Source organism: Trichechus manatus, unplaced genomic scaffold, assembly GCF_000243295.1.
Source record: "Trichechus manatus latirostris isolate Lorelei unplaced genomic scaffold, TriManLat1.0 scaffold00180, whole genome shotgun sequence".
Lineage (NCBI taxonomy): Eukaryota > Metazoa > Chordata > Mammalia > Sirenia > Trichechidae > Trichechus > Trichechus manatus.
The window spans coordinates 1,369,313-1,382,328 of record NW_004444116.1 but is presented as its reverse complement, the minus strand read 5'-3'; the positions used below and the strand labels follow the sequence as shown (position 1 = coordinate 1,382,328).

The following is a 13,016-nucleotide window of genomic DNA, read 5'->3' as shown; positions in this document are numbered from 1 at the left end:
TGTTCTCTTCATTCTCCCTTGCTCCCGAAAGGATGAGACCAGTGGGGTATCTTAGATGGCTGCTCACAGGCTTTTAAGACACCAGACGCTACTCACCAAGGTAGAATGTAGAACATAGTCTTTATAAACTGTGTTATGCCAATTGAGCTGGATGTTCCCCGAGACCATTCACCATCTGTTTTTGTATTGCCTGAGTGAAGAATGGTTCTTACCTTTTTTTTATGGTTGGGGGAAAAAAAATCAAAAGAATATTTTGCGACATGAAAACTATATGAAATTCAAATTTCAGTTTCCATAAATAAAGTTTATTTATTTATTTATTTACTCCTGATAAGAGGTGGATTTTGTTTGGTGGTAGTAAGACCCCGATATTGGACTTGGGTATTGAACTTGGAATATTGTATCAACTGCCAAATCTCTAACCAGACATCCTTTAATGAATTGCTGTATTTTTAATTAATGCAAGACTTCTATCACTCAATGATTTCTATCACTCCAACTACTGTGCAAACTAAAACACTCTTATAAGGTATGTATTCACATTCTAACATGTAGTAACATAAGTAATGCATGAGAAGAGCTTAGCAGAGTGCATAAAATACATGTTCTATAAATTCAAGCTATTATTATTGTATTATAATACATTATGTACTGTGTTCTATAAACGTGAGCTATTATTATTGTACTATTATAAATTATATGTCTTCTGTTGATTTATTTTACAAACTGATCATGTTTGTATTCTCCACCCAGTACTAAGGTGAATGAACACAGAATATACTGTGTCAGAAAGGTGAGGCTTTTGCGTGAATGCTTTCCTCCAAAAGGGATATTGAAGGGCTTTTCCTCAGTGATTTTTTTTTTTAATTGACTAAGGTCTGAGCTTTGACTAAAAATTTTCTGACATTTATCAGTTTTTTATTTTTTCTCCACAGACCTTGCAAGCTGTTCAAAACCATCTCTCCGGTTTCAGATATGACTGTATCTTAAGAAATACTCTACTTTGTAGCAAGCACCTCATTTTCAATTCAAGCCATGTTTTCAAAATTGCTATGGAAAATTACAAGCATATATAAATGTAGAAAGACTATTATAATGAACCCCCATATGCCTCTCACCCAGCTTCAACAATTATCATCTTCGTGGCATTTTCTTTCTTTCTGAGGATTTTAAAACAAATCCCAGACATTGTATCAGTTCACCCACAAGTACTTCAGTATGAATTTCTAACAAATAAGGACTTTTTCTTAAAATAACTATACTATCATTATCACACTCAACAAAATTGAGAGAAATTCCTTAATATCATTATGTTCAAGTTTTCCGAGTCATCTCAAATACGTCTTACAGTTGTTTCTTCCAGTCAGTTTTTCCATTACATTTCATTGATATGTCTATTCAGTCTCTTTCAATCTAGGACAGTCCCCTTTCGCCCACTCTTTTTAAAAATGCCTTTATTGGTTGAAGAACCTGGGTCTTCTGTCCTGTCCTGTCTCACACTGTGGATTTGACCGAGTGCTGCTTTTCAGTAGCATTTAACTCATTAGTTCCCAAAATTAGCTGCATGTTGGAATTACCTGGGAAATTTTAAAAGTTATTGATGCCTAAATCCCACCTCCTGAAATTCTGATTTAATCTATCTTGGTTGTGGACAAGGTATCTAGATATTTTAAAAAGCTCCTCAGTGATTCTAATGTGCAGCAAAGTTTAAAAACTGCTCATTTAACTTGCTCCTGTATCTCTCCTTTACACTGGTATTTGGATCTAGAGACTTAATTATATTCATGCTCACTTTATTTTGCCAAAAATACTTCATGGGCCGTGCCCTGTCTAGCCTGTGTCAGCTAATAGAAAGTATTTTCTAGCGCTTTTCATTTGTGATGTCTAATGGGGCCTTTCCTTTTCCTAAGTTGTCTCCTTTACATGATCTTTATCTGCGTAAGGACAGATTGAAGAATAAAAACTCAGGAAGGTATCTACGTGATATTTTGTTCTCTCATTGTTTGCCAACCTTGCATTTTCTAGCCCCTCCATTCCACTAGGTAGAAAGGTATCTTACTGCCATCTCAACCCACTCAGATAACTTTACAGTCAATTCTGGTTTAAAATCTAGTCCCATCTGGTTCAAAGGAATCTCAGGGCTTCCTTTCCTTTGAGGGTGGGCCACCTTACCACAGGCCAGGCATTTTCTAAGCACTTAACACAAAAAATTCAATTAAGGCACGCAACATCTCTGTCTGTTATTACTATCCCACATATAGATGGGGAAAGGAGGCACAGAGAGGTTAAGTAACTTTCCAGGCTCATCCAGCTCAAAAAAACCAAACCCACTGCTGTCAAGTTGATTTTGACTCATAGTGACCCTGTAGGACAGAGTAGAACTGCCCCATAGGGTTTCCAAGGCTGTAATCTTTTCGAAAGCAGACAGTTGACCTTTCTGTTAGCAGCCAAGCACTGAAAACCACTGCACCACCAGGGCTTCTTGTCATCCAGCTAGTAAGTGGTAAAGCCAAGATTATGAACCCAGGTAGCCTGGCCTGAGAGTCTGTGCACATAACCACCATGCCAGACTGAGGAGCAGAGCTGGAAAGAAACAGAAAGGAGGAAAATAGAAGAGAATGGAGTCCCTGAAGCCAGGGATGAGAGAGTTTCTGGAAGTGGACAGCACCGTCAGCCTGGTTGAGAGGTGACCATGGGAAGTGGTAACCAAGGGGAGCATCTCACGTTACTTCTGCAAGAGAGTCTCAGTGGCATTGGTGGTAGTTTGCTGCCTGCAATGTGTTGAAGGATAAGTGGGAGGTGAGGACTAGAGTTGGGAACGAGAGGATTTTCCTTCAAGAAGTTTTGTCCTGAAGGGAAGGAAAGGGTGGCAGCTTGAGAGGGGCAAGAACCAGGGGCAGCCGCCACTCTCTTCAGGCAAGTGGCTGGTGCTGTTTCCTGTTTCTCTGATGTTTCTGAGACAGACTAACGTTCTCCTGCCCAGAGCTCAGAGGGCTCTGGGGAAAGAAGCCCGCTTTCCAGCTGAATTTTAGTGTCAGTTTTATACCATCTATTTGGATAAGCGTCACATGAGGGAGGATTGGGAGCCTCTCCAGCAGGTGCTCGGGGTTGAAAAGAGTCAGTCCTATTTTTTGTGATCCAGAGCCTGTCATCCTTTTTTCTCCCTCGCGTTAACTGCAGTCCCTGGACTGTAGGTAAGGACGTGTTTGCTAGAGGGTTAACTCGGAGAAAACCAACGAGAGGAGCCTCCTAGAGGGCCCAGGAAGTTGCATTGATTCCCACCAAAGCTTCCGTGCCCTAACCCCAACTTCTTTTCTACGCCTGGGGGATTTTCACTCGCACCCCCAGGACATCCTTTGCAGTACCTATTTCAGCGTAGGGTGCAGAGAAGGCCTTTGTAAAATCGCGAACTTTCAACAGAAATCTGTGCAGCTGTGCCCCGGGGTGCCACGGGCCCCTGGATACGCGAGAGGAGAGAGCTTGGAGTTTCACTAGTTAATAGCGATTTCCCACTGTTCAGGAATCTTCTCAGAAATACAGCTCCCAGCTAGAGTGAGGCCCAAGTACTGCCTTGGCCCAGGATGGCAAGAGAATCGAGGCAACGTGCAGCCCTGGACGCCCAGTCTACAGAGGACCAGACGGGGCTCCTGACCGTGAAGGTGGAGAAGGAGGAGGCCTCTGCCTTTGCGGAGGAGGCCCGTTTGTCCTGCAGCCCGGCACCAGGCCCAGAGCGCTCCCGCCAGCGCTTCCGGAGCTTCCGCTACCCAGAGGCTGCAGGGCCCCGCGAGGCGCTGAGCCGGCTCCAGGAGCTCTGCAGGCAATGGCTGCGGCCCGAGATGCACAGCAAGGAGCAGATCCTGGAGCTGCTGGTGCTGGAGCAGTTCCTGACCATCCTGCCCGGGGCGCTGCAGAGCTGGGTGCAGGAGCAGCATCCAGAGAGCGGGGAGGAGGCGGTGGTTCTGTTGGAGTATTTGGAGAGGCAGCTGGATGAGCCAAGGCCGCAGGTAGAGACAACTGGTTTAGTATCTCAGAGCTGTGGTTTCTTCCTAAAATTTCAAGATCGGAATGAGGGACATTCCTTCAGATCCAGGGGTTGTCAGTCTTTTTCTGTACCATGAACCTCTTTAGCAGTAAGGTTAAGTCCCTGGACCCGTTCTCAGAATAATATTTTTAAATGCATAAAGTAAAATATAAAGGACTACAAAGAAAATCAATTATGCTGAAATACAGGTAGCAAAATATTAAACAAATTTGTGATAAAGTTTTTTTTTAAATTAATGCAGTAAATAATAAGATATAGGGCAGGTATAATAATTGTGGCAATTTCAAGGTGGTGATAAGCATGTTGACTCAGAGGCTATTTGCCTGGTTGTCATGTAATATGAAAACATCTGCAATTTCTATTGGTGACAAAGTCAGAGGTACGACTCATACCACCTTGGTTTGTTGCTTGCATTCATAATTGAAAGAAAAGCTAAATTTCACTTAAAGATTAGTAAAATGGAAAAATATGTTTTTTCCTTTCCATGTCATGGACCACTTGGGAAGGAGTTCATGGCCCACTGGTTAAGAACTCCTGGTAGAAACGGTTCATTTTTACCTGCATCTTCCTGCCTGTTGTATGAGACTGTTTTCTCTTTGCATTTGTCTGTGTCCTTGTGTGCACCTTCCTTCAGGGGATGCGACCAGAGTAAAGCTTTCTAACCAGTAACCAGGAGCCCAAGGTTCTTGACTTGGATCTATTGCACCTGAGCTGTGTAACAGTAAAAAGTCATTCAAGTCTTTGAATTTCAGGCTCTTCATTCTTTAGAGGATGTGAGAAATTTTGTGTTGCACATGAGTTAATGATCATGAAAGTGACTTGAAAACTGTAATTTAACTATAAATATCCAGTAGGAAGTCTGCATTTAATGAGTACATACTATGTGCCAGGCCTTGTGTTAGGTGATTTCACATACAATGATTTTATTTACTGGTCTCTAAAACCTTGTAAGCTAGAAATTATTATTCTCATTTTTTTCAGGAAAGAAAAGGTGTTAGTATTCTCTAAGAATTTAATACCATATTTTCATGAAAGCACGTATATATTTATGAGTGAGCATAGAGTAATGATTAAGAGCGTGGAGTTGGATTTTGTGAGAGCTCTCTTTCTAGCATTGCCACTAACTAGGTGGGTGATTGTGGCCAAGCTTCTTAAAATCTCCATGTTTCAGGATCATAATAGTTACTACTTCACAGGGTTGTTGTTGTCTGTGTTAAATGAGTTGATATTGTAAAGCTGTTAGCAATAGTGTACGGAAAAGAAAGAGTACTAGCACATAGAAGGCACAATAGACATTTTTGTTGAACAAATAAAAATAAATGAATTATTTCCAGGTCCCAGCTTTCGACCCTGGGCAAGAACTGCTCTGTTGCAAGACAGCACTGTTGACAAGAGCCTGGAGGTCACAAATGAGCCAATTCCAGCCCATGAAGGCTCTGCTCAAGCATGAATCTCGGGGATCCCAGCCCTTACAAGATAGAGGTGAGGATTATCTTCTGGGCACTATGAATTCTACAGACTTTATCTAATTTCACTTAAGGGCCACCTAAAAGATCCATTCACATTTACCTATCACAGATCAACTTTACTTTGAGACTGAAACTAAAAATGAAATTGCAAACACAATTTTGGAAAGCCTTCCTAACCAAACTAGATAGTAAATAAGATTTTACTAAAATTGGAGTTTGGAAAGAATTTGTTTTTTTAAAGAACATAGTGGTCTCTATTCATTTAACACATATTTATGGAAGTCTCCTATGTGGCAGCCAGTGTCGTTCGCACTGGGGATAGAGCCATCAGTGAGACGGATCCTTACTCTGATGGAGCTTACATTTAGTAGGGAAGACAAATTAATAATACAGTTTTGGATAGTGGCAAGTGCAATAAGGAAATAAGACAGAATCTGTAAAGCCAGCCAGAATATTCCAGAAATCATAGGACTATTGCAGATTAAAGAGTATAAATCTAAACTCTAGGTCTGTTATTAGAACAGCATGAATATCACTCCATAGGAATCTGTTCCAGGGTTTTCCCTCATGTGCTGTAACCGTTTGGGAAGTTTCCCAAGATAAACAAAATTGGGACACTCCAGCCAACATGAAATCTTTACTTCTCAACAGAGATTTTAGCCTAAACCAACTTATTTTCTTCCCCTTGCAAAATTTACTTTTGTAGGGAAACCTGAAGTTCTTTACTTTTCTCTTTCTTGAATCTGAGCAAGTTCTGTGCAAGTGGACTCCCTTTCTGACTCCTTGTCTGACTCCTCTTAGTTTTTCAAAAACCAAAGAAGAAAGCACTCTAACAGCTACTAAAGACATTTTAACCCAAAGTTGTATTTTATGCCCCTATCCTAGCAAAAGATCTTCAAATGGAAAGCTTTTTTTTTTTTTAATGTTGCTTTCATTTCCCCATTCCTCCCAAGGATCCTGCCCGTGGTGTGCCTCTACAGGAGCACACCAGCTTCCTTCAAGCCCTGGGATTGCAGCTGGTAGGGATCAGGCATTTGGAAAGAAACATACTCTGTATAAACATGTTTGGGAGGAATTTATTAACCCAGTTTTTGAACTTGGATTCCACAGGGCAGAGAGGCTGAATGCCAGGGTAGATCTCATCCATAGCTTCTTTCCTTCTTAGTTCTCCAGGTTCCTGGTCTTGCCGAGGGAGGAAGCTGCAGAGAAGACACAGTGGTAGCTGCCAGGCTCATCCCAGAGTCCCAGGTGAGCTGGAGGCCCCCTCTCTCTCCCAGCATTTTTTACTACTGTTGGACTTCTCACGAAAGACCCTCCCTCCCCACTCCTTCTCCACACCAATCTTAGATCCACATGGAATTTGAGGTTTTTCATGGATCCTAAGGTTGTTTGTCACTGTCTTCATTTTGGTGCCCATGTAAGAGGCTTTTCCTGTTTTACTACTAGCTTGGAGGACTGTCTATGCTTCCCAGATCTTCCCTACCCCAGCTGTTTGCTTAGCCCCTTCATCTGTGGGATTTTCTTCTTCAATAAGGCAATTCAGCAAATAGAAACTTAGGGTCTTAATATGATGGTGCTTTTGTTTTGTTTTTTTTAAAGTATCGTAAATTATCCTGTTGTAAATTATCCTGAAGGATCTAAAGACATGGACTTTGACCTCAAGGAGCTCACACTTGAAGGGACACATAAGACCTGTCCTCTTGAGTCTAAAGTTATTTACGATACCAGCTGAGCAATGTTTTCTTACCTGGATTTTCATTTCTTACCCAGTCTTTCATGTTTTGTTTGAATATCTCAGTATTTGAGTTGCTGTAGTATCCATTTTTTTTCCTGAATTTTCTCACTTCAGACCTAGATTTTATTGTGTTTAAAAAATCATCAATATAAATGAGCCTATTCCTACTATGGCAAAAAAGCACAACACAAATCTTTTTGAAAGTTTTGGATCTGGTCCACCTTTTTACTCTGTTGGCCGTTATTTTCCAAATCTTTTCACTTTCTGGACTGTAGTCTAGGTATTTATATGAAAATACTTACCCTAGTCTGTTTAACATTTTCTTCCTTTAATGGTTGTTTTATATATGTGTGTGTGTGTTACTAAAGATAGGGTTAAGTAGGTATGGTTGGGGGGCTTGCTCTTTTTTGGAGAGCCCCTTTAAGTGGGATGTTTACTCTTTGCATGTACTCCTCAAAGCAGTGCCCAGCTTTGGGAGTGACCTTGACAAGAGGAACTACGTGGAATTGCCTCTTGTTTCAGGGTTTGCTGAAAGTGGAAGATGTGGCCTTGACCGTCTCCCCTGGGTGGGCACAGCTGGACTCATCTCAGGTGAATCTCTACAGAGACAAGAGGCAGGAGAACTGTGGCAGCCTCATCTCCCTGGGTAAGACGATGGACACTTATTTCTCTTAAGGTTTCTTGGTTTTCCTTCTGTATTAGAACCTACTGGGCTGTTAGAAGCTTTGGAGCCCCATTATGTTTGGATTAAGAACCACTATTTCTGAATCCCCACTGCTAACCAGCTGTCCGACTAGTTCCTTAACCCTTCTGAGCCTTGCTTTTTTATCTGGCCTGCCAGTTCTCTAGTCAGGTTAAGTGGGATGTAGTAGATGCTACCCCTTAGCACAGGCCTGGCTCATAGTAAAATGCTCAGTAAATGTTGACTTCCTTTCCTTCCCTTCTTAGGGCCTGACCGATGAGGAAAGCTGAAGGGTCTCTTCCGGAAGTGGGCCATGAGATCATAAAGTGTGAGAGCTAGAGGGACCTTAGAGATGAGGATGCAGAGAACAGAGGTTAGGTGACTTGTCTGAGTTCACACAGCTGATTGTTGGTACAGCAGGGGCTCCAGCTCATATCTCCCAGCGCTGAAGCCAGTTCTATTTGGCGGAGTCAGAGATGACTTCTATTTCCGTTGGTCAGTAACCAGTTTGAGTCCCCTCTTTCCCTGTTTCTTACAGAAGGCTTCAGAAACCCTTTCACTTCCCCTGTTTACTGTGGCCTTCTGTTCAGCCCCTTTAGTATCTAATCCCATTCCCATTCTCAGGTCTTTCCTCCCAGCAGTCCTGTTTTTCACCTTTATGCCAATCTTCATTCTTGCACTCAAGTCCTCATACCAGACATATACAGACCACTGTGAGTCTTGCCTCCCTGGTACTCATCACAGAGCTTTCCTTCCATGACAGGGCATAACTGAGAGTCACCAGTCATTTGTTGTTTCAGGTGGTGAAATACAAACTAAGATCAGGGACTTGCCTCCTGAAGATGAACATCTAGTACGAGAGCCTGGGGAGATCCCATGCCACCTGGGTGAAGACGTTGCTCAGATTACTTCATGTGCAGAAGCTGGTGAACAGGAGGGCAGGTTACACAGAAAGCAGAAAAATGCCACAGGAAGTAGGCGGCACTACTGCCATGAATGTGGAAAGAGTTTTGCTCAGAGTTCAGGCCTGAGTAAGCACAGGAGAATCCACACTGGGGAGAAGCCCTATGAATGTGAAGACTGTGGCAAGACCTTCATTGGGAGCTCTGCCCTTGTCATTCATCAGAGAGTCCACACTGGTGAGAAGCCATATGAGTGTGAAGAGTGCGGCAAGGTCTTCAGTCACAGTTCAAACCTTATTAAACACCAGAGAACCCACACTGGGGAGAAACCCTATGAGTGTGATGACTGTGGGAAAACGTTCAGCCAGAGCTGCAGCCTCCTTGAACATCACAAAATCCATACTGGGGAGAAGCCCTATCAGTGCAACATGTGTGGCAAAGCCTTTAGGCGGAATTCACATCTCCTGAGACATCAGAGGATCCACGGTGGGGATAAAAATGTTCAAGATTCTGAACATGGAGAGACCTGGGAAAGTCAGGGTAGAATGGAAAACCAGTGGGAAAATGTTGAGGCTTCCGTGTCTTATAAATGTAATGAGTGTGACAGAAGTTTCACTCGGAATAGAAGCCTTATTGAACATCAAAAAATTCACACTGGTGAGAAACCCTATCAGTGTGATGCATGTGGAAAAGGCTTCACCCGAACTTCATACCTTGTTCAACATCAGAGAAGCCACGTTGGGAAAAGAATTCTATCACAGTGACCCATGTAGTACATGCCAAAGGTGGTACTCATTCCTCATGGGACTGAAGCCACCGTGGAGCACCTCCTAACTATAAAAACTGTTGAGGGGCCTTTGTTTACCACTAAACACCATCAGGTGTATATAGAGTCTGGCTGAGACTAGGTATCGTCCAGATTCTATAAGGTGACCTGAAAAACAACTTGTTTGATAGGACCTTCTGGGAGAGTTGTGAGGAAGAGGTTGGACCTAAAATGGTTTATTCTTACCCATCAAACTTAAATGGGCTTCCAGTCTGGCTACTCGCCCTTAGCCAGCACTTTATCACATCTCCTGGGTGGACTGCTGTGATTATGGGGGCTGCTCCTTAGAACATTCATTTTGCCTGTAATCAGTCTTTGAGTTGGTCAGATTCCTGAGTTCAATCCGCTGTGCCTTGTTCATAGGTGCTAATAAATATTTATTAAGTGTACCAGTGAGATTTCCTTCATAGCTCTGAAAATCTGATGCTTGTTTAGATTTCTGAGAAATTTCTAATCAAAGCCATTTGTGTTTATGTCTAACTCTGAAGGTCTAGATTCTGGGTTAATCTTAGCTGCATTTGTTGCCACGTACAAAGGGTTGGCAGAGTTGGAGTGGGGAGTCCATATTTCTTCATCACCATAGTACTTACAGTAAAAATGCCTTAAATAGCTTCTTCATCATGAGCCCATTGTTAGACAGATCCATCCATGGAACTTTATTCTTCAGTAAACATTAATTATGTTAATTCATATTAATATTGCTACTCTTTTGGAAGGAAGTTTTCACATTCAGACAAAGTAAAAATCAGTTTATCAAGTCAGATTAAAATGATTAAGAATTTTGACAAACTTCTCTAATGCTTGTTGGAGCTGTAATGCTAAACAGCTTTTTTCTCACCACTTATTTACCTTGGGTCTAACCAAGTACCAAGACATCATCCTTGTCCCTCTCCCCTCACCTTATAGCTGACTGTGGATCAAGGCTTATGCCAGCTAAGCTCCAACTTCTCTAGCTCATAAGGATTCACACAAAATATTAATAACAAGTATCATTCATGCTTTCAAAACTTCCCTATGAGTTGGGGATAGAAAGATAGGTTTAGAGGCAGCCGGTGAGGGTAGAACCCTGAGTGTGAGTGGTAGGCGAAATATATCTGTTCAGAGGCACATTGGAAATCTTGAGTATCTGATCAAAGGATTCCATAATATCCAAAGTATAAACATGTGAAGACTCAATGCTGTGAGTTAATCACAGGAAATAATTTCATATCTCCTGTTTCCACCCAAATAATCTTTTACTGCATCTTTCAAAGACTTGTATCTACTTACTAGATACCTGAGTGCATATCACCAGCTGCCAGCATTGCCAGGCTGTGCCATGAATGGCTTCTATTTCTGATGAAATTCCTAATGGTGTTTTGTTCAGCCATTACTGTAGTGTTCTTGCTTATTCTCAAACACCCTGTCTGGATTCCTGCGCTGCATGTGGCACCACAGGCAGATTAGGGACACTTTCTAAACCATAGGGTTCTCTCATTATTAATTCCCTACAAGCTTTCATTGCCTTCATCATCCTCTTAACTTCAAGCTAATTTAAACCTTTTGTGCTTTGAAAAATTCTGTATTTTCTCCACTCAAATCTTTTCTAGCCTTTTTTTCCCTCTTAAATTAACCTTTTGTTATTTCCACAAGAGCTAGCCACTTCTCTTTTCCTTCCCTAGTCTTTATTTTTCTTAAATAGTTGCTAATATCTCTAATTGTAAATGCTCAGACTCATTACAAACTAGTTACCCTGTTCATTTTTCTAACTTGAAATGTATTTGAAAGCCTTTTACAAACCAGGAAGCATTATACACATGTATAAATTACTGAGATTAACAAGGGACCACTGTGTCTCCTGTCATACTTCCACTCCTTCCAAACCAAAAAAATCTCTGCAGAGGGGGGAGATTTTGCAGAAAAATACTTTTGAGTGCCTACTATGCTAGACAATGGAAGGGGCAAAAATCTATATGTATATATATATATGAGAGTGTGTGTGTGTGTGTGTGTGTGTGTGTGTGTACATACATACTCGGGCTTGGTGTTTCAGTATAATAAAATCGATAAGACTTACACCCGACTAAGGCAATGCAATAAAAAATACCTTGCAAGTGGTAAACTGAGGGCTATAGAAGCTCAAAGAAGGGAAAGGTCACTTCCTGCTAAGGAGTGATTATGATTACATGGATTGAATTGTGTCCCCCAAAAATGTGTGTTGTAAATCGTAACCACTAGTGGATGTAGTCCCATTTGGGAAAAGGGTTTTCTTTATTATATTAATGAGACCATATCAGTGTAGGGTGTGTTTTAAATCAATCACCTTCAGGATATAAAAGGGGCAGATTAGGCACAGAGAAGCAAGCAGAGATGGGAGAACATGAATGCCACACGGAGATTGCCAAGGAACCAAGGAACAGAAGCTGAAAAGAGACAAGGACCTCCCCCTAGAGCTGCCACCCTGAATTTGAACTTCCAGTCACCTACACTGTGAGAAAACAAATTTCTGTATGTTAGAGCCACCCACTTATGGTATTTCTGTTACAGCGGCACTAGAGAACTAAGACACATAGACAGGGTGACACGCGATGCTAACAGAGAATTTGTCAAAGTTAGTTAATAAGACAAATTTGAAGATGTAGGTAGATTATAGGGGCCTTCAGTGCCAGAGCAAGTAGTGTAAACTTTATTCAGTAAGCACTGGGGAACCACTGACATTTTTTGATTTAAGTATTACCTAGAAAAATTTATCTAGCAGTGTTATGTAATTGTGTAATTTCAATTTAAAAAAAATCAGTTTGCTGGTAGTCATTTACCCACCCTACTTTTGTATAAAACAAAGTGTGTTTATAAATAAATGAATTTATAAATGAATTATAAAATGGATTTCTTTCTAGTATGTTTAAAAGGATAGGTTAAAAAAACTATTTTCAGATAAAATTAGATTCATTAAGATAAGCTGCTTAGTTAAGATATAAACAGTGGAATAAAATGCTACTTTTCATGCTTTCTTAAATCATTGTTATGAATTTTCATATCAATTAGCCATTCTACTTCATCTCTGCAATTGAAGCAATGCAGAAATTCCTCTTTTTTTTTTTTTTTTTTTCTCCTAGTAACTGCTTATAGCATATTCTTTCTACTTGGGTAGAATGAATGGCTATAATGAAAAGAGTTTTGACCAATAGCCCTCCTAGAATTGTTCTTAATCCTGGCAAAGATTTGTATAATCCTGCAAAAGAGTCTTTCTCTGCCTTTGTTAGCAGAAAAAAAAAAAGTAGGAATGATAGCTTACCTCACAGGGTTGTAAGGATCTGCTTATACAAACACTCTAAAAATGTTGATAATTGGTAGAGAAATGGAGATTAAACACTTTTTAGC

The 13,016-nt window shown here is 41.1% G+C and overlaps 1 protein-coding gene across 1 annotated transcript; it reads left to right on the top strand.

The window, feature by feature from the left end:
• The first annotated feature begins 3,292 nt into the window (after window positions 1-3,292).
• On the top strand, window positions 3,293-12,041 carry ZKSCAN4 (zinc finger with KRAB and SCAN domains 4). Its single transcript, XM_004387054.2, has 5 exons — window positions 3,293-4,004; window positions 5,377-5,524; window positions 6,677-6,759; window positions 7,769-7,892; window positions 8,729-12,041. Exons 1-5 carry the CDS (start codon window positions 3,582-3,584, stop codon window positions 9,592-9,594), a joined length of 1,644 nt encoding a protein of 547 aa, XP_004387111.1. The 5' UTR covers window positions 3,293-3,581; the 3' UTR covers window positions 9,595-12,041.
• Window positions 12,042-13,016: the final 975 nt, after the last annotated feature.